At 45.6% G+C, this 26,761-nt stretch overlaps 1 protein-coding gene across 1 annotated transcript in view; it reads right to left on the reverse strand.

The window, feature by feature from the left end:
• Positions 1-9,315: 9,315 nt before the first annotated feature.
• ATG4B (autophagy related 4B cysteine peptidase) overlaps positions 9,316-26,761 on the reverse strand; it is a 37,924-nt gene continuing 20,478 nt past the window's right edge. Inside the window, exons 7-13 of the mRNA XM_043996694.1 lie at positions 24,570-24,649; positions 22,144-22,337; positions 20,086-20,164; positions 19,389-19,534; positions 13,377-13,433; positions 12,880-12,973; positions 9,316-10,935 (exon numbers count right to left, since the gene is read on the reverse strand). Of these exons, the coding sequence (XP_043852629.1) occupies positions 10,862-10,935; positions 12,880-12,973; positions 13,377-13,433; positions 19,389-19,534; positions 20,086-20,164; positions 22,144-22,337; positions 24,570-24,649 (724 nt within the window). The 3' untranslated portion in view covers positions 9,316-10,861. The remainder of the gene's footprint in view (positions 10,936-12,879; positions 12,974-13,376; positions 13,434-19,388; positions 19,535-20,085; positions 20,165-22,143; positions 22,338-24,569; positions 24,650-26,761) is intronic.

The following is a 26,761-nucleotide window of genomic DNA, read 5'->3' on the forward strand; positions in this document are numbered from 1 at the left end:
AAAACTCCCCCCAAAGTCCCATTTCATTTCCTGTGCTGACCCTCCAAGATGGCTGAAATTGTATTTTTATTTGTTTTGTTAAATGTTTTCTAGTTACTTCTTTTTTTTGGCAGGGCAATGGGGGTTAAGTGACTTGCCCAGGTTCACACAGCTAGGAAGTGTCAAGTGTCTGAGGCCGGATTTGAACTCAGGTACTCCTGAATCTAGGGCCGGTGCTTTATCCGCTGCACCACCTAACTGCCCCAAGATGGCTGAAATTGTGATGTGGATGGACTAACTACATGGGATGTTTATCCGGCCCCAGAAAAGTTTAGATACCGTGGGGTTGTGGTTGGCCCACAACGCACTCAGGCATCCAAATGATCAGCTGATCTGACTTGGGAGTCCGATGTTAATGACCATATGCATAAGCTTCTTTTAGAGCTGGGACCTTAGAAATAACGTCCTTCCTAGGATAACCGTGCGTCATTATCGTCCCTAACAGGGGGCTTATTGAAGTGGACTGGGCCATCCTCAGATGGGGAGCTGTGGTTAGGCCTCCAACACTTAGCTAAGGAAATCCCATTTGCTCTCAGCAGTCAGCCACTGAAAGGTCCTGAGGAGGAGGTGACAAGGAGAAAGCAGACTCGGAGAGGTGAGCTAGCCAAGCTCACACCGAATGCTGGCAGAAGAGCCAACACTGGGGCCCATCCCGATTTTCATTCCTGCCCCCTTTCTACCCTACCTCACTGAAAACTGCTTTACACTTGGAGGCAGGAAGTGGAAGCAGATTTTGGTGCCTGTGAAGAGTTTGTTCCCAGCATGTGTAATTTTGGTGATAGGAACATAGACCTAGGTTCTTGACTTAATTGTTATAATGGGATTACTTTGAAAAACTTTAGCTTTACTTGCTCTTAAAATGACAGTCAGGGGCAGCTAGGTGGCGCAGTGGATAAAGCACCAGCCCTGGATTCAGGAGGACCTGAGTTCAAATTTGACCTCAGAAACAAGTGTGCCTGACACACACTTACTAGCTGTGTGACCCTGGGCAAGTCACTTAACCCCCATTGCCCGCAAAAAAAAAAAAATGACATAATCCCTCTCTGGGACCGGTTAAGGGTCAACAGAACAGATCAAGCTCAAGTAACACTTGAGTTGTTGTACCCATAAAAAATGGGGATAATCCCTGAACTGCCAATCTTAATGAACACAAATGAAATAAATGCCTACTTTATGCCAGGAACTGGGCTAGAAGCTAGAGATTTAGATAAAGCACTTGTTTACTATGTTCTAGACACTGTACCATTCAAATCTGTGCCCTCATGGAGCTTACACTCTAACAGAAGATAACATTGAAAGGGGAGTGTAAAGAAGACCACTTTTGAGGGAGGTAAGGCTCAAGTCGGGTCATAAACCCTCAAGGCTGTCCAAGGTTCTGGGAGGATGGTGGTCAGAGTGCAGGCAGGGTGATGTGGAGATGCTCTGACAGTGAAGGTAAAGCGATAGAAACGGATATGGTGAGTTTGTAGTACAGGCAAACAGAGTGCACCAAGGAAGTTATGTTTATGGAAGCTCTCAGGGCTAGAGCTAGAGTGCTGGGCTAGATCAGGGGGTCTATGGATTTTAGGTTTTAGTTTCCTTTGTAATCCTATGTGTTTTATTTTATTTTTATGTATTTAAAAACATTCTGGAGCAGCTAGGTGGCACTGGGGATAGAGCACTGGCCCTGGATTCAGGAGGACCTGAGTTCAAATCCTACCTCAGACACTTGACACTTACTAGTTGTGTGACCCTGGGCAAGTCACTTAACCCTCATTGCCCTGCAACCCCCCCCCAAAACATTCTGAGAACCAAGCTGTTTCACCAGACTGCACAGGGGTTCATGGTACAAAAAAAGGTGAACCCTCTTTTGGGCTAAATGCAATCTAAGATTCCTTCTAGTTTGACAACTATGAATCAATCTAGATTAGCCATTTCTTGCCCATACAAGAGCAACAGGATTTGGGGACAGAAATGGTGAAATCAGGGATGTGGTGGAGGGCTGCAACACCAACTCACTATGGTTGCTGGCTCATAATTCTGGGAAGCCTTCCCCCTTCCCCAACCTTTCTGAGTGTACAAGCCTCAGAACCTCACCTTGACACTTATGAACAGGCAGTTGGCTCAATCAGATCCTGGCACAAAAGAGCCAAAGTTAGGGTTCTGATCACTGCATGAAGCATGATCTCCCAGACATCCCATCCCACCCTCAACCACCTCACAAACTCATGCCCTTCCTTGGTTATAGGAGTGATTTCGAAACAAAACAAAGCAAAAAAACCTGAGAGAGGTCACTCCAATCCAAAGCCTCTTCATGTGAAAACTGAAATCCATGGCCGAATATGAAAGCATCCCTTTGATGTGGAATATTGAGGCTATAATGGGTATTTGCATCCCTTTCCCCGCTTATTTCCTCCCAAACGCCATTCTATCTCTATGAAGAACCTAAGTAAACATCTGCTTTCCATGACAGCTACAAAGGACTGAAAGCAGGGTAAGTATTGGGCAGCAGGGCTAGGGGGGAATGCATCAGTCCTCCTCAGTGGGGAGCTCACTTTTCCTTGGAAACCAAACAGTGCAGTGCAGAGAAGCCGGTCAAGTTCTGTCTATGGGAAAGCATGTCACCATGGACTGGCCAACATGAGTTCACTGACACTGACCTTGCCTTCAGGCAAGTGCCCCAAAGGATGTCCTTAAAAGAAATGTCCTATTCTCCAAAAGCATTACTTTAAAACAAATATGCAAGCAGCATATTCGTGCCAACAGCTGCACTCTCAACACAAGGCATTATGTCAGTAATCTTTCATTTCCACAAATATTGATATTGTATTAGCATAATTCAGTCAAGAAAATCATAATCATCTGCCCTGCCCAGTAAGAATCCAAATATTCCACTAGGGTTAGTACTGACCAGAAAGGATTTCTAAAAGGCATTGTGCATCACTGGGTAAGTCTGGACAAAGGCATATAAGAAATGACTTAAGATGAGGGAGTTAGAAAGAACGTTAGGCTTGGAGTTGGTCAGGGTTCAATTCTGGATTTGCCACTGGTTAGCACCCGGCTGATCTGATGCCCATTGCTTTCTCTCCTCATCTGCACAAGGGGGTAAGAATTTGAGAATCAATTTAAAACATTTATCATGTGTCTTGCAATATAAATGTAAGCAAACTATTACCATTCTCCCAACTCCCATGGTCCCAGAATGTAATTATAAATAGAAATAAAGCTAAATAACCTAGCCACTTGTTCTACCCTCTTAGCAGAAAGACAATGCCCTTGATTTTGCCTGCCTTAGGAGAATACCATCATAAAGAGTAATGCTCAAGAAATAGTCCTTTAAAAGCCAAATCCACAAACAAAATTGCTAAGATCTGCATGATTGGTTACACCTGAGTCTGTGGTATCGAAAGAATGGCAACTATGAATTGGCATATACAACACTTTAAAGTGTGCAAACTGATTGGCATCCGTGAACTGCTTGGAACCTCACAACTCCCTAGAGGTAAGCTAGGTGCTTCACCTGAGAGCTTACATAGGACCCTTCTTGAGTTGAAGGGAACCCCTTCCAAATACTCCCCACAGTCACACCAGCACTGGAGAATTAAAAAGGGAACTTAAAAATTCCCTGCGCCACAAACACCACCAGCAATCTTAGCACAACCAGCGTCACTGGGGCACCCCAGTCCTACTCTCCCTGTGTCTCCTAGGACAAGCCACTCTACTTCTGTGTCCACAACTGAAAAATGAGATGACTGGGTTGAACTCCTTCCTTGGTCCTTTGCATCTCTGAACCTATGGCTCTAAGATTTCATGGCTCAAGACAGTCAGGACTGAAGCGAAAACTGAAGATTTCTATTGGATGAAATGAGTAAGATGTTTAAGAAGGGAAGTGAAAAGCAACTAAAAGATTGGACGCTGGGGCAGCTGGGGTCATTCCACTCGGGGAGGGGGCTGGCCTTGGGCAAGAGGAAATGGGCTGGAGTGGCAGGGGGCGGGGCTTCGCAAGAGACACTGGGGAAAAAGTCCCAATCTTTCCTTTTGTAAATGTCGAGAATCAATCACCCTGGATACAGCGCCTAAGGACGGTTGGGACCCTCCTTTTCTAGGGATTCCCAAAGAGGAGGCATCCATCAGGGCCCCCTGGGCCTGGTTCTGTCCTGGCCTAAAAAGTGACTGGCACAGGGGCAGCTAGATGGCGCAGTGGATAGAGCACCGGCCCTGGATTCAGGAGTACCTGAGTTCAAATCCGGCCTCAGACACTTAACACTTACTAGCTGTGTGACCCTGGGCAAGTCACTGAACCCCAATTGCCTCACTTAAAAAAAAAAAAAAGATTGGACGTCTTCCTTCTGAAATGCAGAGAAATGCCTGAGGTTTTAAGAACCTGAGGAAAAGCAAAAAGCTGCTGGAAGAAACTTGGGTTTTGCTTTGATGTGGTATTCGCCAGAGGCAAAAATCAGTCAGTCAAAAAACAGATTAAACTCTGTTCACCAGGTACCAAGAGTTACGTGCTGGAAAGGAAACCAGAACGTTCTATCCTGCCCTCTTAGCCCAACTTTTGGTAGCATTAGATACCTAGAGGCATGCACTAATGGCTTTGCTCTTAGGAGGTAACTCCCTACTGAGGGGGCCAACAGCCTGTCTGCTTTCCTGTGATTACTAAGGGAATAGCAGAAGGCAAATCTCGTGGCTAGAACCTGCATTAGAAAGCAACTCTTTAATATGTACTTAAAGGAACCTGGGGCTCTAGGACCCCCCGCTAAACGAGTTTTGTGCTCCCCAAAAGCTACTGAGAATGCCTGTAAGCAGATTGCTCAGGCTTAGGAGCATACCCAGAAGACATTCACTAAACCGCCAATTGCTTTTCTCAATCAGTCCAGATTAGGCAACCCAATCACACTGACCAGAGCTACAAACAATTCTCCAGCAGCAGCTGTCTCAGGAATTCATTGTCCAAGAGCACACTGACAAACCCAAACAAGAAGTTATTCAGTACGGTCAGTTTGGCTATAGATAGCTGCCAGCCAGTCTAATAACTGAGACCAAGATAAAGGCTCTCAGCTTCCACCCCTGCCTCTTAAGGGCCATCCAGGAGAAGGAAGACTCTAAGTGGTGCCGTCCACTGGACCCCAAATTACATTCTGATCCAAAAGCCCGTCTCTAACTGGAAGCTTCCTGTAGCAGAGCCCTGGCCCTGCAGATCCCAGCACAAGCTCTCAGAAGAATAAAAATTATCAACAATTCAAGAGATACAAGGACACAGAATAGGCAAAACCACTTCGCCAACATGCCCATAGCAAGTGGCACAGAAGGAAGGCACCTACCTACCATCGGCTGTGAAAGGCAGCCTGGTCACGTACGGGCACATTCACGTATGTCCCCAAGTTAATAAAGACTATATAGCAGCTTAGGTAAACTCACTATGGAAGACATAGGAGAAAGTATGGACAAGAACCACAGGGGCCAAGATATGGAAAGAATACTAGGCTAGCCAAAATCTTTTAGAATGGGCTTTTGAGATGTGATCCCCACTTTTAAAAATGTTCATTACAGGATATACTTGTTCATAGGGCTTTTTTGTTTGTTTGTTTTTGTGGGGCAGTGTTAAGTGACTTGCCCAGGGTCATGCAGCTAGTGTCATGTGTCTGGGTCAGGATTTGAACTCAGGTCCTCCTGAATCCAGGACCAGTGCTTTATCCACTGTGCCACCTAGCTGCCTCCTCATAGGGCTTTATTTTGAAAATAGTCATAGGCAGGGGCAGCTAGGTGGAGCAGTGGATAGAGCACCGGCCCTGGAGTCAGGAGGACCTGAGTTCAAATCCAGCCTCAGACACTTAACACTTACTAGCTGTGTGACCCTGGGCAAGTCACTGAACCCCAATTGCCTCACTAAAAAAAAAAAAAAGTCATAGGCTCACAATAGACCTAGAGCTAAAAAAGACTTGAGGCAGAATCATTTTACAGATGAGGAAACTGGCATAGGGAAGTTAATAAGTAACTTGCCCAAGGTGACACAGGTAATGAATCAGAGATGGGATATGAACCCAGGTCCTCTGACCCCAGAACCAGTGCTCTTTCCACTGTGCCACGCTGTTCTCCAATGTCAGAGGCTCTACACTACATGCCTGCATAAGCGATGATATCCCACCTGGGAAAGCATTATTCTCTGGTCTTGGGCACCAATGACCAAGCCAAGGGCTAGATCCAGTAAGCTGCTATTCTGCAACCCTTGCTCTACAGAATGCTTGTGCCTTTCGTGACAAAGGACAAAGTTACAAGAGATGGCCCTGCTACAAGCTTAAGGACCCAACTTTATCAATGACAGTTATCCAATTTAGCCAATGAAGTCCTGAAATCTGCCACTAACACTCAGCACACTGGGCTGGGGAGAGCAGCCACAGGAAACCAAACCGCTACTGCACAAGATGGGAAAGGGCAATTCCACCCAAGCCTGGAGAATAGCACTGATGTACCGTGAAGCACAGGCGTAGAACTAAGTGCTACCCAAGATGCTCCAGTCATAGTCAAATGCTCTTGTCGGAGTACAAAGGTAGGGCAAACAAAAGTCGGCTAGAAATCATTCACATTAGTCTCTCCAGTGAACCTAACTACCACCAACACCATTACGGCTAACACAGTAAATACACTGCACCAAAGAAGGGCATATTCTTTTGCTAGCTACCTATTTCCTTGCCTTCACCATGAAGTCTCTTCCATACTTTTGAGAAACCAACTGGCCACTTCAGGGTGAAAACTATCTAACCTCCGGATAATCTTAGGTCTTCCATTATTTTGTCTGTTCCCTTGGGCTTTCTCATCCTTTACATGTACCTTTAACAGCAAAAGGACTCCAAAAAACCCACCAAAACAAACCAGATCAGCCCAAGAGGTCCAGTGGGGAAATGGTGACCAGTCTAGTTCACTGAAGCCTCATTGTAATCCTGCTCTCACTGTCCATATTGGGTATGAAAGTTTTACTGAAGCCATTCTGATAGTTCAAGACGGATTTACCAGATACCAAATTCAATAATAAAGCAGAAAATAGAACAAGGCTCTACTTTAGTAGCAAAACTGACTTTGGATCACGTTAATTTCACTAAGCTCCCTTTGTCCAGCACCGTGGCTGCTTCAAACTCTCATTATTCTCATACTGTGGAAGAAACTTCATGGAAAGGCAAAGAAATAGGTTGCTAGCAAAACATGCCCTTCTTTGGTTCTCTCAGAGGGAGTGTAATCAACAAGAACGTGGATGTTTCATGAGCAGAATTCTCTTCTACCTCCAGATCCAAAGGTAGGCTCAGACCAACTCACCCTACCGGCTGACTTACACCTATCAGCACTTGACTAATTTAAATGAGGGCAGCCACACATCTCACAGATTTGGAAGTTGGGAAGCTTTCTCTAGCAACCTTTAAGGTCTTCACGCAGATGAGCTGTGTAGTCTTATTGTAGAAAATAGATTGATCAGTTTTCCTAAAACAACTTTTCTTACCTTTTCCTAGGCTAAAGTTCTCATCAAGCACACAGAAGGCAAGACAGAATATGGGCTCACTTCAGGATAAACTATGTTGTTGCTCCTTCATGCTATTAGCTAATCTGTCATTTGAAAACTTAGCCCCTCCCCCAAAACAAAACAACTAAATTTCCCCAGAAAAACCCCACCCAAATAGTGACAGGTAAAAGGCCAGTTTTGTTCTTCACTCTATTATTCTGCCAGACAAGGGCTCAGGCACAATGAACTCAAAAGAACACATACTTCAACTATCTCCTACTTAGACTTTTCCATTTGAAAAAGTTCCACCCAAGATGTCATATGCATTTCTGTACTAGTTGGGTTGTTCTTTTGGACCCTTCCGATCCCATCAGATATAGAGACCAGGGATTGATTGGAAAACCTGAGAACCCAATGAAAAGTTCAAGAGCTTTCACTGATTTGGAATGGAGGGAATTCTTCCATCTGAACAGCCCTGGACTAATATTCATCGCATCAATCACTGTGTCCCAATGATGAGCAGTATTGTGGACACAAAATCAGGGAACAGAATGAACTACAAACCATCATCCTGCAGGGAACAAGCAGCATTTTCTCTGCACCTTCAGTGACATCATTATAAAAAACATGTTGTGACCTATTCCATGAATTTGTGGGAGAAGTTTCCAATACTTCAGTGCAGTATCAGCAAGTTAGAGATTTAACACATTTATAGCATCCATACAGTGGCAATAACTGGCACCACTGACCAAAGATTGTGAATAAGGTCAGTGCCCAACCTTGGATTGGCACAAGTCTTGACTACTATCTGATGATCTTGTGATCCCAGGGAGAGAAAATATCACAGATACAGAGAAAACAACAGTATATAATAGGGCAAAAAAATGTGAAGAACATTGTGGGGAAAAAGTTGCCATGCAGGGACACTGTGTCATGACATTTTGACCTTGCTCCAGCAAACGTTCTCGATCTGTCGGGTGCATCAGACTTTGGTGGCAGGAGGAACATTCCCACCTATGGACAGTATTAATGGCCCAAGAGCACCTCAGGCCCCAGTTACCATTTCAGGATTTGCTGCCACACTCCACACTAGAATCCACAGAGGAAGGGTGGAGACGAGGCCTATTTTGTTAAGAGAATCTTGGGAAAAAGTTACAATCCTTCTAGGGTTTTGATCTCAAATGAACTATCTTCAACCCATGACATCAACTTTAGGCAGACAAAACCAATCTCAGTTGGAATTCAGTGATGTTTCAGAAACCAAAGAGCTTTTAAGAAGCTTGTCAGTTATTTATTCAGATAAAAACATAAAGCACTAAATGGAGAATTAATCCCCACTCTCTTTACCCACCCCTGAATATATGTGAAAGACAAGGAATGGAAAAAGGGAAATGGTGTTTGTTTCTTCTAGACTTCAGTAGGGTGCCTCAAGTCTCTTCTGTACAACCCACGGCACTGGAGTCAAACCACTGAATCCATTTCACTTGCCATATAGAGCGGAATATTCAGGTGTTTCCTAACAATTTACTCCCCTTTACTTGCTGAGGACAGAAGCAGGAGTCAGAAAGTGGCAAACTTGGGCACTTAGTATTTTTGAAAATACTGATTTTTCTTTCCTAAGGAACAAAGTATAGTCAAAGTGATTTTTGTCCTCACAGAACCCACTTCACCCACATTCCCTATACACATGATTAACAGATGGCCCACAAAGATCCCTCCCCCTTTCTTTAAACATTTCCTAAAGAACTGACAACACTCAGAAAAATGGCAGCTTTATACTGAAATGCGGCTGAAGATCCAATCGGTTAAGGACTAAAATGGTTTTAATTTTTATAGCAGTGCAGATGAGAATAACCCAACTATAGAATCCAAGGGCAAAAGAAAAACCAAAAGGACCGACCACTTTTGATGAGGAACTAGAGAAGATCCCAGGTTGGGTTGATTAGTGTTTAACTATGACAGTGACTTGCCATTGGTTTCTAAGATTATCACTGCACTGGCCAGCTAAGCTCAAAACTGTTAGTTGAAAACCGCATAAAGCCAATACCATCCTAGGTAACATTTCACAAAGCACGGAAAACATGGAGCAATTCCTGCTTGTTGGCTGTTACCAGAAGTGATAAGTGGGCAACTCACACAACTTCATCCTCTGTAGCCTGCCTCCTCCTTCATTCCTTTCCACAACCACCAATGGCAGAATCCTGCCTGTGGTAGGACACATCTTCTCAGTTTCTGCTCATGCTCTTGCCAACAGAGGCCAAAGTTTGATTCTTGTTTCAATGGGAGAAATGTTTCTTTTCTTCATCTCTTTTCCCTCCTAGGAAAGCAGCCTGTTCTGCTGCCCTAGCTTCTGATGGTAATGCGGTATTGCTGATGACATGGACACCCCTTGTTTTATATGCTGCAGACTCTCCAGAACAGCATCAACCACTCAGAGAATTTACCCACTAGAGATCTATGACCTTAGGGGCACGCCGACCTCACCAAGGGGAGAAATCATTCTCTTTTGCTTTCTCTTGTTTTAAATATACTGTCAACAACTTGGGGGGGGGGGGAGGAAGGGGCGGATTTGTTTTGGAGAAAGAGCGTGTGTGTGTGTGTGTGTGTGTGTGTGTGTGTTTAGTGGTCTCAAATTGCCAATTTTAACTTTTTTTTTAAAATGAGAAATCTTGGTATAATAAAATTCAGTCAGTTCAATTCCCACCCCTGTGCCCCCAAGGGTAGCCCTTAAAAATAATGAAGGAGTAGGATAGAGCTTAAAGAAGACAAAGACAGACAGTAAGTGTCTGCAAGAAAGCACTGCATATGAAGCAAGAGCAGCATCACTCTGTGGAACACTAGGTCAAAGTCGGTGTGAGAGTCCGGTCCGCTGCAGGTGGCTTCAGAGACTTCCACTTGAAGGCTGTGCAGCCCCAGTGTGTCTCTGTTCCTGCAGCGTAACTAAAGAGGAGCTGACACCCAAAGCCGACTGAAGCCAAGAACTTGAGGAGTCGGACCGTGAGCTCCTCTGCCCCAGCCTGGCCAGTGGGGAGAGAGCCCTTCCCCACTCCTCAACGGCGATTATGACGACGTCCGTTAGTCTTGGCTCTGCTCCTCCCACACAGCCAGGCACCATCATCTCCATCTCCTGAAAAAGGATCCGGACTCCGAGCATTAAGGCTTCCATGAAAACATATTCTTGATCCGAGGACAGAATGCAGACGATGCACACTCTGCGTTGGGATGGATGGAACACTGGGATGTCATCAAGCGCCTGTGAAAACCGGTGAGCCGGGCTCTCAGAGGGGCTTCCCTCCCCACCCCCCCACCCCCCACGCAACACAGGTCGGGCAAGTCAGTTTCCTAGCCTTCTCAAAGAGACAAAATTTCAAAGTCTTCGTCTTCTGAATCAAAGAATCTTTCCAGTCTCTCTACATCGGAAGAATCTAGGGGAGAGAAAATAAATCATTTCAGGTCAGTGGAGTGTTTGGGTTGGGTGGGGATGGGGTAGAAGAGAGGGGAAGAGTCCTAGTAGAACCACAAGGTCTTCACTGAGTACTTGCTGGGGCAAAGTGCTAACCTAGGGGCTGTGGGGGCTCTAAAGCATAAGGTCAGCTCCTTGCTTTTAAGGAGCTCATATTCTAACTGGGGAGAGGAAAGATCTCATGGACATGAAAAGATCATTACTGGTGCCAGCCTGCGCACACGTACTAACTGAAGGAACCAGTAGAGAAAATTTAAATCGAAAGGGTTCCATGCCCCAAAGGCTATAAAACTGTGCGTACCCTTTGACCCAGCAATACCACTACTAGGTCTATATCCCAAAGAGATCATAGAAAAGAGAAAAGGACCCATTTGTACAAAAATATAGCTGCTCTTTTTGTGGTGGTAAAGAATTGGAAATTGAGGGAATGCCCGTCCATTGGGGAATGGCTAAACAAGCTGTGGTATATGAATGTAATGCAACACTATTGTGCTGTAAGAAATAAGCAGATGGATTTCAGAAAAACCTGGAAAGACTTACATGAATTGATGCTGAGTGAAATGAGCAGAACCAAGAGAACATTCTATACAGTATCAACAACACTGTGCGATGATCAACTGTGATAAACTTAACTCTCAGCAATACCATGATCCAAGACAATGCCAAAGGACTCATGATGGAAAATGCTCTCCATACTCAGAAAAAGAACAATGGAGTCTGAATGCAAACTGAAGCATACTATTTTCCCTTTTGTTGTTGCTTTTTTGTTATTGTTCTTGCTTATTCTTTTTTGTGGGTGTTTTTTTCCCTTTTGTTCTGACTCTTCTCTTACAACATGATTAATGTGGAAATATGTTTAACATGATTGTAATGTATAACCTATATCAAATTGCATGCTACCGAGGTGGGGGGGAGAGAGAAAAATTTGGAACTCAAAAAGATATCTTTACATGTATTTGGGGAAAAAAATTAAATGAAAAAATAGGAAAGGGTTTTCCCAATGGTGCGGCCAGGAAAGGCTTCCGAGTGAGGTAAGGGCTGAGACAGGAACAGGAAGGCCCTCCAAGGTCAGTGTGTCCGACCCCAAGTTTTCTAGGGGAGGACCCTGGGGAGACCCCTCAATGAGCTGTGGAGGCCGAAGCCGACGTGTTCCTCTGACTAAATCAAGACCTCTTCCCACCAGGCCGTGCTGCCTCTATCTGAGGGGGGTCAGAGCGATGACGCAGCAAATCTCTTTTTTTAAATTAAAGAATCAAAGGCAAACTCAAAGTTGTTGACCCGATGTCACCCTAATCATGATGCTTGATGTTAACCTCGTCACTGACCCAATCGAGAACAATGGGATGTGATGAATTTTAACATTGAGGGTGATCGACTAGACCCAGGGCTAGATGCTCATAGACATCACTGATTCATGTCAAAGCATCAGAGGTAGCTTAGGGTCAACAACTGCACACACAAACACATGTCAAGGCCATATACAAATTAGCCAATTAATCCAAGTGTTTGGATAGGTTAAAAACTAAAATGAAACAAGAATCATGGATCACAACACAGATTACTAAGTCCACAGGAGGGCTCATATTAAAACAAAACAAAAAACCCCACACAAATTTGCTAGAGATCCACAACTTCAATATTCACAGAAGTGAAGACCAAAGTAAAGAAAAAACAGTTGCTGCTTGTTTCTCTGGGCCAAAAATACAGATGAACATTCAAAAGAAAAAATGTACAGGGAGAAATCTAGGACAGAATGTAGGCCCAATATTTTAAATCGTCTTGTTTCTCCTTGGCTGTGGCATCTAAAAAAAACCCTCAAGTGTGAACAATTAATACCCTAAAGCAAAATCCCTACAAATCCCACAGGCTCCCACACTGTCTACTATAAGGACAAGATGGATGTTACCTAGTGAGAGATTCAGAACGTCTGGGCACGAGAAATGTGAAGGCTGACGCTCGACCAGCTCAAACATCGGCAGGGCTCCTGGGATTCGAGATAACTGTGAGGAAAACCACACAAAGAAGCTTGAGCATAAACTTGGTGTATTATTTAACGATCCTTTCCATAATGTTCCAGAGCCGAAGGTATACCAGAGACCTGACACTTGGAAGGAAAGTTTCCAATGAGGCGGTCCCCGTTGGAAAATTTCAATATTATTTTCCACAAAGATAATCTTTTGTCAGATCTCTTCAGTTGTTTATAACTTACATAACTGAAGGTACAAAGAAAAATATACTATCAATTGAGGTACAGATACGATACAAATATGATTCAGTAAATTCAAAACCACCTTTAAGCTCCCTTTAATATATAACATAGAACAGTTCCCAGTATTACCTGTTACTTAAAAAATATAGATTCTGATTTCATAAAGACTGAAAGGAAAAAGAATTAAGACAAACCTTTTTGACTTGTTGGCACCAATCATTGAAGTCTTCCTCAGTCTTGCAGAAAAACCCCTAAAATAGAAATCTAGTTTAAGTGGAAATGTGGAAACACCAACCAAGATAGAAACCGAAAAACATCCAGCCCAGGCACGGCAGTGGCTCCAATCAGCCGATCTAGCAAAAGGAGCAGTGGGAACAGCTTTGGCACACTCTGCTCCCTTGTCTCCCCTCCTCCTCCTTACAACTTCAGACTCTTCTCCCTTCCCATTCTGATCTGACTGCAGGCCTTAACTGAAATAGCTATGGAGGCACAAGATTTTTGGTTCCAGTAACTGTGTTTATTGAAATGCTTTAAGGAAAAAGTCACAAAAATAAGAGTTTAGTAACTTTTTCCCTTCAACAACTGAGTGCTACCTATGAATGGTAAAGGTTTTTTCTTTTTTGCGGGGCAATGGGGGTTAAGTGATTTGCCCAGGGTCACACAGCTAGTAAGTGACAAGTGTTTGAGGCTGGATTTGAACTCAGGTACTCCTGAATCCAGGGCCGGTGCTTTATCCACTGTACCACCTAGCTGCCCCCCTAATAAAGGTTTTTTCAAATCTACTAACAATAAAATCAAAACTTTAAACCCTAAAAATATTTTAGTTAACACATACAGTTGAAACAGTACCCAAAGAGAAAACTAGAAAAAGAAAAGAAAAATCAAGCAAAATTTAAAATCAGAATAAAAAATTATTCCAAATATTAGAAAACATTATTAATAAAAACTAAACTCAGTGCTGAGCATGAGAACCATAGTAAACGTTTAATAAACAGATGTTGATGATAGCACACATATAACCTGTCTCAAATTGTTCACCATTTTAGGGAGGGAGGGGAAAAATGTGGAACTCAAAATTTTATTTAAAAAAATTTGTTTTTACATGTCTTTGGAAAAAATTAAATTTTTAAAGAGAAAAAAAACAAAACAAAACCCATGTTGACTGACCATAGGGATTATTTGATGAATCTAGACTTCGCTAGTATTACTAGAACACACACTGCTTTTAAATGACAAGATATTTGAAATAATCCTCACATTTGAGCAAAGTCAACTCAGCCCTTAATCTACCTCATAACAAACAGATCACAAACTTGACCCTGAGGCCTGATGGAGGAGTGTGGGAAACCTTCAATTACCTAGCCAGGCCGTGAGCTTTTTCTCTGCCAAAAGGACAGCAGCCAGAACAGAACGTGGAGACGCCAGTGGGGAACCGTCTGTCCTGGAGGGGGTGCAGCTCTGCCCTAACAAGAAAGAGCAGTTGCCAGGGACCCACTAATCCCCGCTCTGTTCCAAGTGCTGAGCCCTGCTGGATCACAGCCCCTTCAGGGCACTCTCTTGTCCTCTGTCTCACCTCCCTCCCATCTTTCTCCTTTCCTGGTCTCCTCTGCTGGCTCTCTGGTCCTTCTCAAACTCCTTCAGGCAGGGAGTCCCCCCAGGAGCCTGACCTTGGGCCCTTCCTTGAGCATCTGGTTCAATCCCAAGACTTATTAGCTCAATGCACAAGGCCCTTTCACCATCCAACCTTGATCTCACACTTCTTCATTCCAAATCGGCAGCACATAGGAGCTCATCGCTTGGGGATCCCCACCACTCACTCATCTCTGGACAAATTTGTGGGGGGGCGGTGTCCCCTGAAGTAAAACAGAACCTTCTAAAAGGGCAGGAACTTTTAGCTTTTGTAACTACAGCTCTTTGACATGTATCACACAGAGCAGGTGTGTGATAAAGTGTGTGTGAAAAAACAGGGGTCATTCCATCAGAGAATAAGTGATAGAGGAGAGAAAATCAGCAGAAAAGTGGTATGTCCCTAGATTTTGGGACGCCAGATTTGTACAGGTTTAAAGGACAGGGGACAACTCTGTGGCCTAAAGAAGTATAAGAAACTCAAGAATGAAATTCTGAAGACAGAAAGATGAACAATCCTGAGAAGGAAAAGGGAGAATCGTCTCTACGGATATACAAGGTATTCGATGACAAACTTAGATCTTAAAAGAGATGTGGGGAAAAGGTCCTCCTAATGAAATGAGGGATGAATTTTGAAATTCAACCTCTCCAAGTATAAGACTGGGGAGGCACAGACTGATAAGCACTTGACCAAAAAAGAGGGATTCTTGTGAACCTCAGTTCAATGTCAGTGAACAGTGAGATATGACAGCACCCCCCCCTCCCAAGCTAATGCATCCTCAGGCTACATGAAGAGGCGTACAATTGTCTAGGACCAGGCAAGAGACATTAGCAGTGGAGAAAAGCACACTCCAGAGCCGCAGGAGAGCTGGCCAGCGTTTGTAGACTATCTCAGCCAAGAGGGACCCTTCATACAAGGCAGGCTTGGCCCCAACATACAAGGCAGGAGTAAGGTTTGGGGCTGAGGGAAGGGAATCCTTGACCAGCCTAAGCAAAAGAGAAGCAGGCTCTCCCACCCCCCACTAGAGGAAATGGAGAGGATTCTCTAGTGCAGGCACCACCTCCTGCCTTTGCAGCCTTTGTTGACGTTGCTTCCCTCCCGGTACCCCATGGCCTCGTCACTACTCACACCAGATGCTCTCTCCCTGTGCCCGTCCTTGGGACGCCCTTCCTCCCCAACTTGGCTGCTGGGAGTCTGGTTGGGTGCTCCCTGCAAACTCAGCTCCAGGACCACCATCCTGGTCCCCCTAGTTGTCAGTGCCACCACCTAGCCCAAGGTTACTTTGGCTGTGTCCGTGTGGTCTCTCCCCCTACAACAGAAACCAGACAAGGGCAGAGGCTGTTCTTCTTCTGTCTTGTATCTATCCCCAACTCCTCCATGAGGCCTCTCCTCACCCACCACCTCCTGTTTGTTTGCTCCGTATTTTGGGTAAATGTCCTACCTGGCCACCTGTGGTAGCACAGTGCAGTAAGAGGGCACCCAAGAGAAATGATCATTGATAACCGATGACCTGGAGAGATTTAGAGCCCCTGACTTTCGACAGTCCTCGTTTCAAAGTTGTGTCTCTTGAGCTCTCCTCAATTTAGGGTCGGACACCGTCTGACCTTCCAATGTAATCTAAGGTAGGGAAGGCCACTATGTTCTACTCCGGGCTAGGTGGGGAGATGATCAGATTGCCCCAAGCTGGGGGTGGTGTGGCCGTAGAGATGTCACTCTCTCAGCCCCTTTGGAAAGGACCTACTTAGCACTGTAACATTCATTCCCTCGTTAACTGCTAACTAACCGGAGCTGATTGCCACCCTCAGGAACATCCACTCTTCCAAGGGCAGATAAATTGGGTCCGCCCCTGCAATTCATCTTTGGCATTCCACAGTGCCACTGACCTCTTTTATTAATAAAATGACTCATCACCCAGAAATTACACCTCCCCAACTTTTTGAATGTCACATTTGGCAACTAGGAAGACAGTGGTTTCAAAACCACTCCAGGACACTCACTAGCTGGAACCTCAAGCACATCCCTAACTTCTCTATGGCCCACTCCCCATAATTTTACTCCTGGGGAAAGGGGAGCAGGCTGAGTGTGGGGACATCCCACATGCATGCCGGTAGTTCTCCGTATTTCACTCAGCTCTGTAACAAACAGTTGTTGAGTCATACTGGACAGACATAAAATCTTAGCAAGAAAAAAAGCAGGATCAATCATAATGCAGAGGGATAAAACCAGCTCCCTTCGAGGGGCCTTTCTGGAATTTGGAAGAAGAATCAAAGCACTAAAGCCCAAGTTTTCCCAATTCATCCCCAAGAAAGTTAAAAATGTCTGTGGTGCTCCTGGGCCTGATGGGCACCAAACAGCTGGCATTTCTGAAGTACTGTGTCAGGCACTGCCCCAGACCTGAGGGATACAGTCACTGCCTTCAAAAGGCTGCTCTCTCCAGATGGGACACAGCACCCGCACGAAAGCTAAGCATGGCATGCAAAGTAAAAGCCATTACTCTAGACTAGCAGCAACCACTCGGGGCATCAGTCAAGGCCTCGACAGGGGAAGGGAGCTGGGACTCCCAAGAGGTGGGCAAGGACCTGGAGGCAGGAGCTGAGAAGCTGCTGCATCTGGGAAAACCAAGGAGTGTCAGAATGGCCGGTTTAATCTGGGAAGCCTTGGGCGCCTGTACAAAGAGCAATTTTAGTGGACCTCCCCAGAGGTGAGTCTCCCGGAGCCCCCTCCCTGGTCACTCTGTGCTGCCAAGGCTTGCAGGCATTTCTAAAAGATCTGAGAGGGGCTGTAACCCTTCATGCTTCCGAGTCATGCTTGTGTCTGAGGACGCTTCCTCCAGTAAGGCAGAGAGCCACACACGGAGGCCTCCGGGAGATGCAGAGGCCGGAAGTGTCTCTTGTACCCTGGTGGCCGACCTGCAGCATTTTTAGGCTGGCAGGGTCTCTGCTCTCAGAACCCTTCAGACCTGCAGTTCAGGCCATGCCACAAGACAACACCCTGCTCCTTGGATGAGGACCTGCCCCCTCTCAGGGGAGGGAAGTTTCTCCTGACAGCAACCTCATTTGGCCTCAGTCCACTGCTCCTGACTGAGGGAAGGACCGGATTGGGGTATGCTAGAGGCCGACAGGTTCTGTCTTGTTAAAGATCCAATATCTGAATTAATGCAAGCTTCAGCACTTTCTGGAGAGTCAATTAAATGTGAGGGAGCTACAAAGACCAAGAGTTTTTCTGATAATCTCTATGCAAAAATGGTAAGAAGCAAGCAGATTTAAGAAAAAGAAATTTCATAATATACATGACTTCAATAATGTATAAAGAAAGATGAATGAAACAAAATTGAACACTGTAATCAAAATGACCAAGCTTGGCTGCAGAAAAGAGATCAGAAAATGTCCTTCCTCCTTCAATTGAAAAGGTGAGGATGACAGGTGCAAAATGTTTCACATGTGGCCAGAAAAGGACACTATGTCTGGCTTTGCTAAGTTTTGTTTTTGTCATTTAAATCTTTGTTATAAGGGAGTTTGTTGGGTGTGGGAGCAAGGTAGACCTATGGGTTAAGAAATTAACATGAGCTGAGAAAAGAGCCCTCTTGGTACTTCAGTACAATTTAAGTGAAAAGAGTTTCCAAAGAAAGGAGAGAAAAACAAATCTGGGTCTGTGATTTGAGGATTTAGAACCTTCTTTCCCAACAGCAATGAAAAGTCTTTGAGCCTCTGAGGGCTGCCGAGGCTGAGAAGCAGTCATCCTTTTGGGGTGAGCCCAGAGAACAGCCTGTAAGGAGTTTGCCCCAGTACCCAGGCAGAGCAAGACCGGCCAGGGCTTTTCAGCTCTGAAAGGCCTTAGCCCTGCTGAACCCAGGGGTTACCTCCACACTCTAAGGTATTAGAGTCAGACTCAAGGCAATGGGAAGATGTTCATTATTGGTTGGGTAGCTTCATTTCAATTCCAAGGGTTCCTTTTACTTTTAAGATGCCTTGGCAAAAAACTGTGCTCTCCCCCAAAGTGATCTGAGGACCCTGCTGACAAAGAAGATGGTCCCAGAAATAAAAATATATGTGAAAGGGGAAGAACCACCTTTTCAGCTCACAGCTACATTCAAAAGAAGCAAGGTGGTGAGTATGCTCCCATCAGGCAGACGCCTCTAAGGAGGTCAAAGACAAAGAAAAAGGCCCAAAGGAAACCAAGAATTACTCCTAGCAGTACTCAAACACCCCCCCCCAAAACAAACAAACAAAACCAAATAGGTACCCATTGATTCGAGGATTATTGAAAATGGGAATATTGTGTATTAGGAAGGATTCAGGGACGAAGATTCATAGGCAATGATGTAGATGAGGACTCCAACAATGAAAATGAGATCCCCAAAGGAAAAGAGCCTCCTGGGCAATGCAGGAAACACAGAAGGCCCACAAACAAACATACTTCCCACTTCACAGCAGGGAGTCCACCACTGCCAGACAAAATTTCAGCACAGCAAGCTTTTGCTTAAGTGTTTTTCTTTGGCTCAAAAGGGGATGAGGATAGGTAGTAACGGCCGTGACATATAAAGACTAAACACACAGACGGGGTAGCACTGGATACGAACCACGGCGATGGAGGGGTCAAGCTCCCCGATGTTCATGCGGCACGGAGGGTGCTGGCAGTGGAAGGTCTCATCGGGGAAAATGCCGCCTTCGGCCAGCTCCACGGCAGGCTGAGTTGTATGTGGGTCCAGGTAAATCAGCTCCTCCCCTGGGTGAGCAGAGAGGGGAAAATGAGAGAGAGTAAGCAAACATCCTGGACAAGGAGGGAAGTGAGCAGGCAGTGGTCCTGCTCTCCTTACATAAAAATCAACTCAAGGGAAAAAGGTGAGAGAATAAAGAAAGTGAAAACTGAATGGGGGCAAGAATGTTCGAGTCCTTAAAACTACAGACTGCTTGATGGGCGAGTGGGCAGCTTTGGGATGGGAAAAAAGAAGGCTCATGTAAGGCCACACACAAACAAAGTTGGGCTTAGGGTGATGAGGCCCAAACTAAGGAAGGAGAAACACAGAAGAAAGTACCTCCTCAGTGAGGGATGATCCCTTGGAAAAGGGTGGCACGCCAGATCTCCTCCAACTCAGTGTGCTAACATAAACACAACAGAGGAGTGTGGGGTGGGGGAGGAAAGGGAAAAGACTGCAGCATTGCTCCATGGCATGAATTTCACGTCACTGGGATACACTGAGCACTCTTCTTTTTCTCCTTTTTTAAATTTCAAGGCAATTTGGATACCACAGTAATCCAGAGCTGTGGGCGACTCACCTACATATCCAATGAAGTAGTGAGCACTGTTGGGCTTCCCTCCAATTACTCCCAGGGACTGGGGCATCATAAAACAGTGCTGCAGAAGAAACAGGGGGAAGAAAGAGAAAGAGAACCACTGAGACATAATACATGATGAGGGCCAGTGAAGAAAAACACAACACAAGAAAACCAAGATGGCGCCATCAGGAGGGGTGGGGATGGTGCTGCCAGGGGGCTCACTCTGAGGAGGAGACACACACACACACACACACACACACACACACACACGTTTGAAAAGAACAGCTATGAAGGGCCCATGCAAGGAAAATATCTCACACATCTCTCTCTCTCTCTCTCACACACACACACACACACACACACACACACACACACACACACACACACACACACACACACACACACGAGAGACAGAGAGAGGAAAGAGACATATACACACCCACACCCACACACACCCACACCCATACACACCCACCTGGAGAGTGCCACAAGGGTAGAGGGTAAGGGACGGCCTATCAGGGAGAGAGCTCGGGAAGGGCAAGCTTGGGGAAGGCTTCATAGAGAAGGGAGGCCCTAGAGAAAGGACAGGATTGAGAAATGGAGGAAAAGACATCATGGGGTGGGAACTAGCATGAGAAAGGCAAAACCAGCATGGCACAAGGAGAGCCAAGGGCCTGGTTTGACTCAAGCCCTGAGACTGGAGTGGGGGGGAGAGGGAATCAAGTCCAATGAACCAGTCGATGGAAGGCCCTGAATGCCTGATTGAGAAGCACAGATCTCCGATGGGCTCAGGGGAAGCAGGTGCTGGAGCACAGCCATGATAAGATAAAAGCAGCATTTGAGGAACCCTCACCCGACAAGGACGTGTGTGATGCCTTGGAACTGTCAGCAATTCAAACCAGAGACCACAGGCAAGTCCCTCACCCTCTGTGGGACTGTTTCCTAATTTGCAAAATGAGGGGGTTGGACCTTATGACTTATTGGGAAGCACCCACAGAGATCAGGCGCAAAGTGCCACTGACTTCCAAAAGGTGAGGGGAACAGGAAGGACGGAGCCCTCCTGAGAGGAGCGTGGATGAGCCCGGTGATTCTTGACTGTAAGGCACTCGTGAGAACCAGGAGGTCAAGATGAGCTTCATGTTTGGGAACGGAAGAATGGTGACAAGGATGGAGAAGAGAGAGCAAGAGTGACGAGCCTCCAACAGGAAGCTCCCAGAGGACAAGGGCTTCATATTTCAAGCCCCGTCACCAAGTAAGAACGCTCTGGTTCTGGGGAATGGGAAGAGATTGTCTATAAGTTCTGTGGATCTGTCAGGTCAGTGAGGGCCACTGCCTGGGGCCTTGTGCTGGGAGATACAGGTTCTAACCGCCCACCCCAGCCCCGAGCTGCTGCCTGGCCCTCCAGGAAACACAGCCCTGTACATTGGCCGAGTAAGAGCAAACACTTCATCTGCCCCAACATGCTCCAACTCCTCTGTTATGTATCACAACCCCAGGCACTACAAGACTCTCCAAATCGATGTACATGGGACTTTAGGCAGTTCTGGTAGCCATAGGACCCAGAGGCCTTGGCTCCAGGCCAAAGTCATCATTAACTGTGTGACCCATTACTGATCTTAAGTTTGCTTTGGAGTCACTTCACTGCTATTTCCTCACCCTTAAAAAAAAAAAAAGTGGGGGTGGGGAGTAGAAGAGATGACCCCTAAAATTGCTATTCACCATTTAACCATAATATTCAGTCATCCCAGCAAACTGAGCCAGATGAGACACCGTGCCCAAACCTAGCCCTGTCAGCTTACAAACTCTCCCCATACAGCCTCTGTGACACCCCCAAAACAGCTGTCTGACCAAGCGGCGTGGGTATTCAGAACTGCCACGCACCCGGCCCCAAACGCCTGCTACTTCAAGTACTGGTTTGGAGGCTGAAGGAAAGCCCGCCCCCGAGAATCTGACAACACCTCGACGCTCTTCATCTTTGAAAAGAAAACAAGTGAAATCCAGACTTGCTTCAGGTTGGGGAAGAAGCCAGCAGACTGACTACTGCTCCCCAAAGCCTACCTTCAGGGTTTCAGTGTAAGCTTCATTGATATCTGTGAGACCCAGGCGGAGAGGGATCAGCAACACCAGTGGTTTCCACTGTGACGACCTGTCAGTGACCTCAGCTCCTGGGGGGTACCCGTTGGAGAGCAGTTCTGAGTCTGGAGGAAACGCAGCAGCATCTGAGTGTGGAAAAGCCGCCTTGCACAACTTCCCTAAAAAGGGAAAAAATAGCACACGAGTAGTGAGAGGCTAAGCTCCAAACAATCACTGTGGAACTCCTGGACACATTTTTGGTAACGAATGAACCCAGTTCACATCTGCTGATGAGCTCAGGAGGGCAACTACAGGGGACTTCTCCCAGCCTTGCTTCCTGGCCACTGCCCTCTCCTGCGGGTGCCTACCCTTGGGGGCTCAGCGGTAGCCCCAGCACAGGGCCTGGCACATGCTAAGTAAGTCCTTCAATCACAATTCCTTCCTGAGCTCCAGTCTACAGCTCTGACCCCACCTGCTGGGTAGGATCCCCTCCAAGATGGGTGGGCTTCTAGGGCCTCCAGCAGACAGCATCACTCACTGACCTGGCCTCAGTGCAGGGCACCATCCCCCCAGGATCACCTCAGCTCCCTTCTCCTTCCATTCCCTACAACCCGACTGTCACCAGAGCCTGTTGAATCCAGGACATCCTTAAGGGCTCTCCCTTCTTCGCACGGCCCCAGCAGAGAAGATGACAGGACTGCTCTGCCTGACTCTAGTCTCTCCCACTCCGTTATCTGCCAAAATCATCTTTCTGGGGCCAACGTTCAATGGCCCCCAAGACAAGGTATCAGTGTGGACGTCTCCTCCTGCCCAAACACACTTGTTTTTCTTCCTTACCATCATATAAACTTGGCCTGATGTAAGCAACAACAATTTAAGAGCTGTGCAAAAGAGAAGTGAGTTGTTTTCAGAAATACTGGGTCCCTCCTCACTCAAAGTCTTTGAGCCAAGGTCAGGTGACCACTGGTTGGGTCATGAATTCTTGTCGAGGCAGCAGCCGCACAAAATTGCCTCTGAAGTCACTTCCAGCTCCTATCTGGTGATTCTGTGAGACTGTGGAGTCTAAAGCACTAATAGAAAAAGTCCAGTATTTGGGTGACTATTAAAAACACTCATTTCAGCCCTTTTAAAGAGTTAACAACCAAGCTTTAAATTCTTCCAAAATGGCAGCCTGTATTTTCAAACTATTTTTTATGAAATCTGCCCTTAGGACCCTCTTTGGGAAACAATGGGCGGATGGTGAATGGCTGAAGAAGCCTAAAGATGGACGCCCACAGCCATCCTATTCTTTGGGTTTTTAAAGTCCTTAGTCCTCTTCGTTAATTAGTTAATTTTTGGGTGGTGAGCATTTATTTAAAGTTTTGAGTTCCAATGTCTATTCCTCCTTCCCCCACCCCAGCCCCAAAAGGGTAAGCAATCAGATATGGGTTATACATGTGCAATCATGCAATCCATATTAGTCATTTTGTAGAAGACTCAAAAGAAAAAAATGAAAGAAAGTGACAAAGAGCCTGCTTCAGTCTGTGTTCCATCAACATCAGCTCTTTCTCTGGAGGTGGATAGTCTGCTTCATCATGAGTCCTTTGGGATTGTCTTGGATCATTGTATTGCTGAGAACGGTTAAGTCTTTCACAGTTCTTTATCAAACAGTATTGCTGTCTCTGTGCACAACATTCTCTTGGTTCTGCTCACTTCACTCTACATCAGTTCATACAAGTCTTTCCAAGTCTTTCTGAAGTCATCCTGCTTGTCATTTCTTATAGCACAATAATATTCCATCATCATCACATACTTCAGGCCATCATATTCTTGAAGGAGGAGCTGCTTAGGTAAGAGGAGCACTGAGAACCTGATACCCCAACATCTACCAGATGAAATGTGACCTAACATTGGAGCAAGCATCTGAGAGTATCTGAGTGGGTTATATCTGTGTTGAGGATACAGCAGAGCATAGGCCACACGACACTGCCCTTTTACTCTTTCTTCCTCAATCTGCAATGATAATTTTAGCTCTCTAGTGCTCTCCCAGGAGCCCTCTGGATTTCCAATTCATTTTCTATCCTTTTGCTGAGCCTATGCTATTTCTCTTTCATACTAGGCACTTCTGTTTGTCTGAGTACAGGCCACTGGCCGCCCCCGCTCCTTACCCCAACACTGCAGGACACTAGTCAGCCACCCACACAACCCTATTCTGGTTCTAAACTTCTTGAAGGCTATTTTAATCCAAAATAATTTTCTTCTTTCCCTCTCTCCTCAAAGTCCACACCCTGTACTGAGTGTTCTGCAATCCATTTGGTCCCAAGTTTACAATCCAGCTTCGTCAAACACCGGGACTTTGTTCTGATTTATCTGAGGCTTCCCACAGTTCTAACTGTGCCTCTGCTGGCTCTCCCAACATTTCAATGACTTACTTATCTCCTCCATCACCACAGTGTTGTCCATCGCTATGTGAACAGCCAGGGAACTCCATGTATCAAAAACAGCAAGTTTCCTAAAAATAAAGAGGGGGAGAGCGATGAGCAGGCTAGTGGGCTCCTGAAAGGACACAAGTGTACTTGGTCTCTTCCCTTAAGATTCTAGAGGGGAGAAGCTGGGACCAACTATAGAAGACAGCAGCACAACCATGGCAAGGACAGGACAAAAACAGCACCAAGAAATGACTCACTCCTGAGAGCCCCAAGTCCCAGCCATTGCACCCTCACCACCAGCCCTCTCAAGCCCCTGCTGGCTTTGGGCTCCAGCTTCCTAAAAAAACTCACAAGCCTGTCTCCATTCCCATTACTACTGGAAGAGTGATTGGTGGCCTCCGACTTCGTTCAAGTCATGAGATGGCCAAGCCACATAAGCAAAACTGTGAAAAATGAACAGTCAAGGTTGGCTACTGAGGAATGAGACTGAGCCCCTAAGTCATGCACCCAAGTCAGGTTCACTGGTTTACTTTTATTTTAAAATTAGACATATTTCAACAACATGGAAAATCATTACTGTACAACTGTATCGTAACCAGGCATAAATGATTAGCAGTTTTCTCAGACACACACACACACACACATACACACCCCTACCTCTTCAATTGTGTTTTGTTTTTTTTTTTAAAGCCAAGAAATGTTTTATTTACTTTCTCCTGGTAACTATTCCTCCAGGGTCTTGAAGTATCAGCGATTTCTTTCTTTAACACACCCTTAAAAGACAAGTGCTCCTTTCCCCCCATCCCCAAGATCTGAAAGGGAGTTAGGGGAGAAGAATAGAAATCCAGGAACAGGGATGTAGACAGTACATCCTGAGAGGTCTGCCCTCTGGAAGTGCTGAAGAATTGGAAGGGGAAGATTATGGATTTAAGGAAGTATCAGATGAAGAGGGAAGGAGGAACCTGTGATCAGGCAGGGGAGGCTCCAGGTTTCCAATCTGCAGCCCTAAGAATGTGATGATGACAGCAAGACATATCCAGAAATTACTAATGTGCCCTCAGCAGCTAGAGACCAGGGAAATGGGAAGAAGTGACTGAAACGGAACACAGGTTATCCAGGTACGGAACACGATAAAATCACTGGTAAGAGGATCCAGTTAACCTCCAGGGATGGGTCTGTCTGCCTCAGGACTTCAGGGGCATTGTGAAAGAAAATTTCTTTAATAGGAGACAAAGCCTTTCATCTCACAATAAAAAAAAGAGAAGAGGCTTTAAAAACAAAAACAAACAGGAAAGGAAATAACACATTAAATGTAAGATTTAGTCTCACCTTACTTAAATAATGATATCAGAACCTTAATTAGCACTGGGAGCCTTGAAGGAAATGATGCCACAAAGGAGAGAAAGAAAAGCTAAAAGGCCCTTCACCTTCCTCTCCTTCAATTCTCAGTCCATCTGTGAAGAAAGGCTTTCATTTCCTTGGCCAGCACCACCAAATATAACCAGGTTGGAGGGGCTATGGGGAAACGGTACACTAATCCACTCTTAGCAGAAGTGTAAATTAATCTTGCCATTCTGCCCAAAAAGCTATTAAACTTCACATCTCCTTTGGGCCAATGATAAAGCTACTAACTCTGTAATTCAAAGAGATCAAAAAGAAGTGGAACTGGACCCACATAACATAAAAATATTTGTAGCAGTTTTTGTTTTTGTTTTTGCAGGTGGGTCAAGATAATGGAATGTGATAGATGAGATTTAGCAGATACTCAGGAGCCCACCTGCTGATTAATTTAAACTGATTGAATTGGATAAGGCAACTGACTGCTGACTGGATTACTGGCTGACTTCTAGTTAACTAGATTCTAAGCACATCTGGCTGGTACTTAAGAAAGCATGGTTCTCAGAAGCTAACAACTTTGAACTTTGACCACCTTCGGGCCCAGTCAACCAATCAGCTTGAAGAACCTCCCATTTCTGGAAGGGGAACAGGAAGGAGGAAGCTGTGCAGAGAGCTCTCTCTCTTTTGGCTGGAGAGATCGGCATGGTGGCAGAGGACTTCAAAGGAGAGTTAGGAAAGCTAGGATTGCCAGGTTATAGGAATTCTGTTCTCAGTCTTTCTCTTTCTTTGACTATCTTTCAATAAACTCTTAAAAACCTGAATTTGTTTATCAGTGATTTTAATCAGTTTCCCCCCAA

This window comes from Dromiciops gliroides, chromosome 3 (genome assembly GCF_019393635.1).
Source record: "Dromiciops gliroides isolate mDroGli1 chromosome 3, mDroGli1.pri, whole genome shotgun sequence".
Lineage (NCBI taxonomy): Eukaryota > Metazoa > Chordata > Mammalia > Microbiotheria > Microbiotheriidae > Dromiciops > Dromiciops gliroides.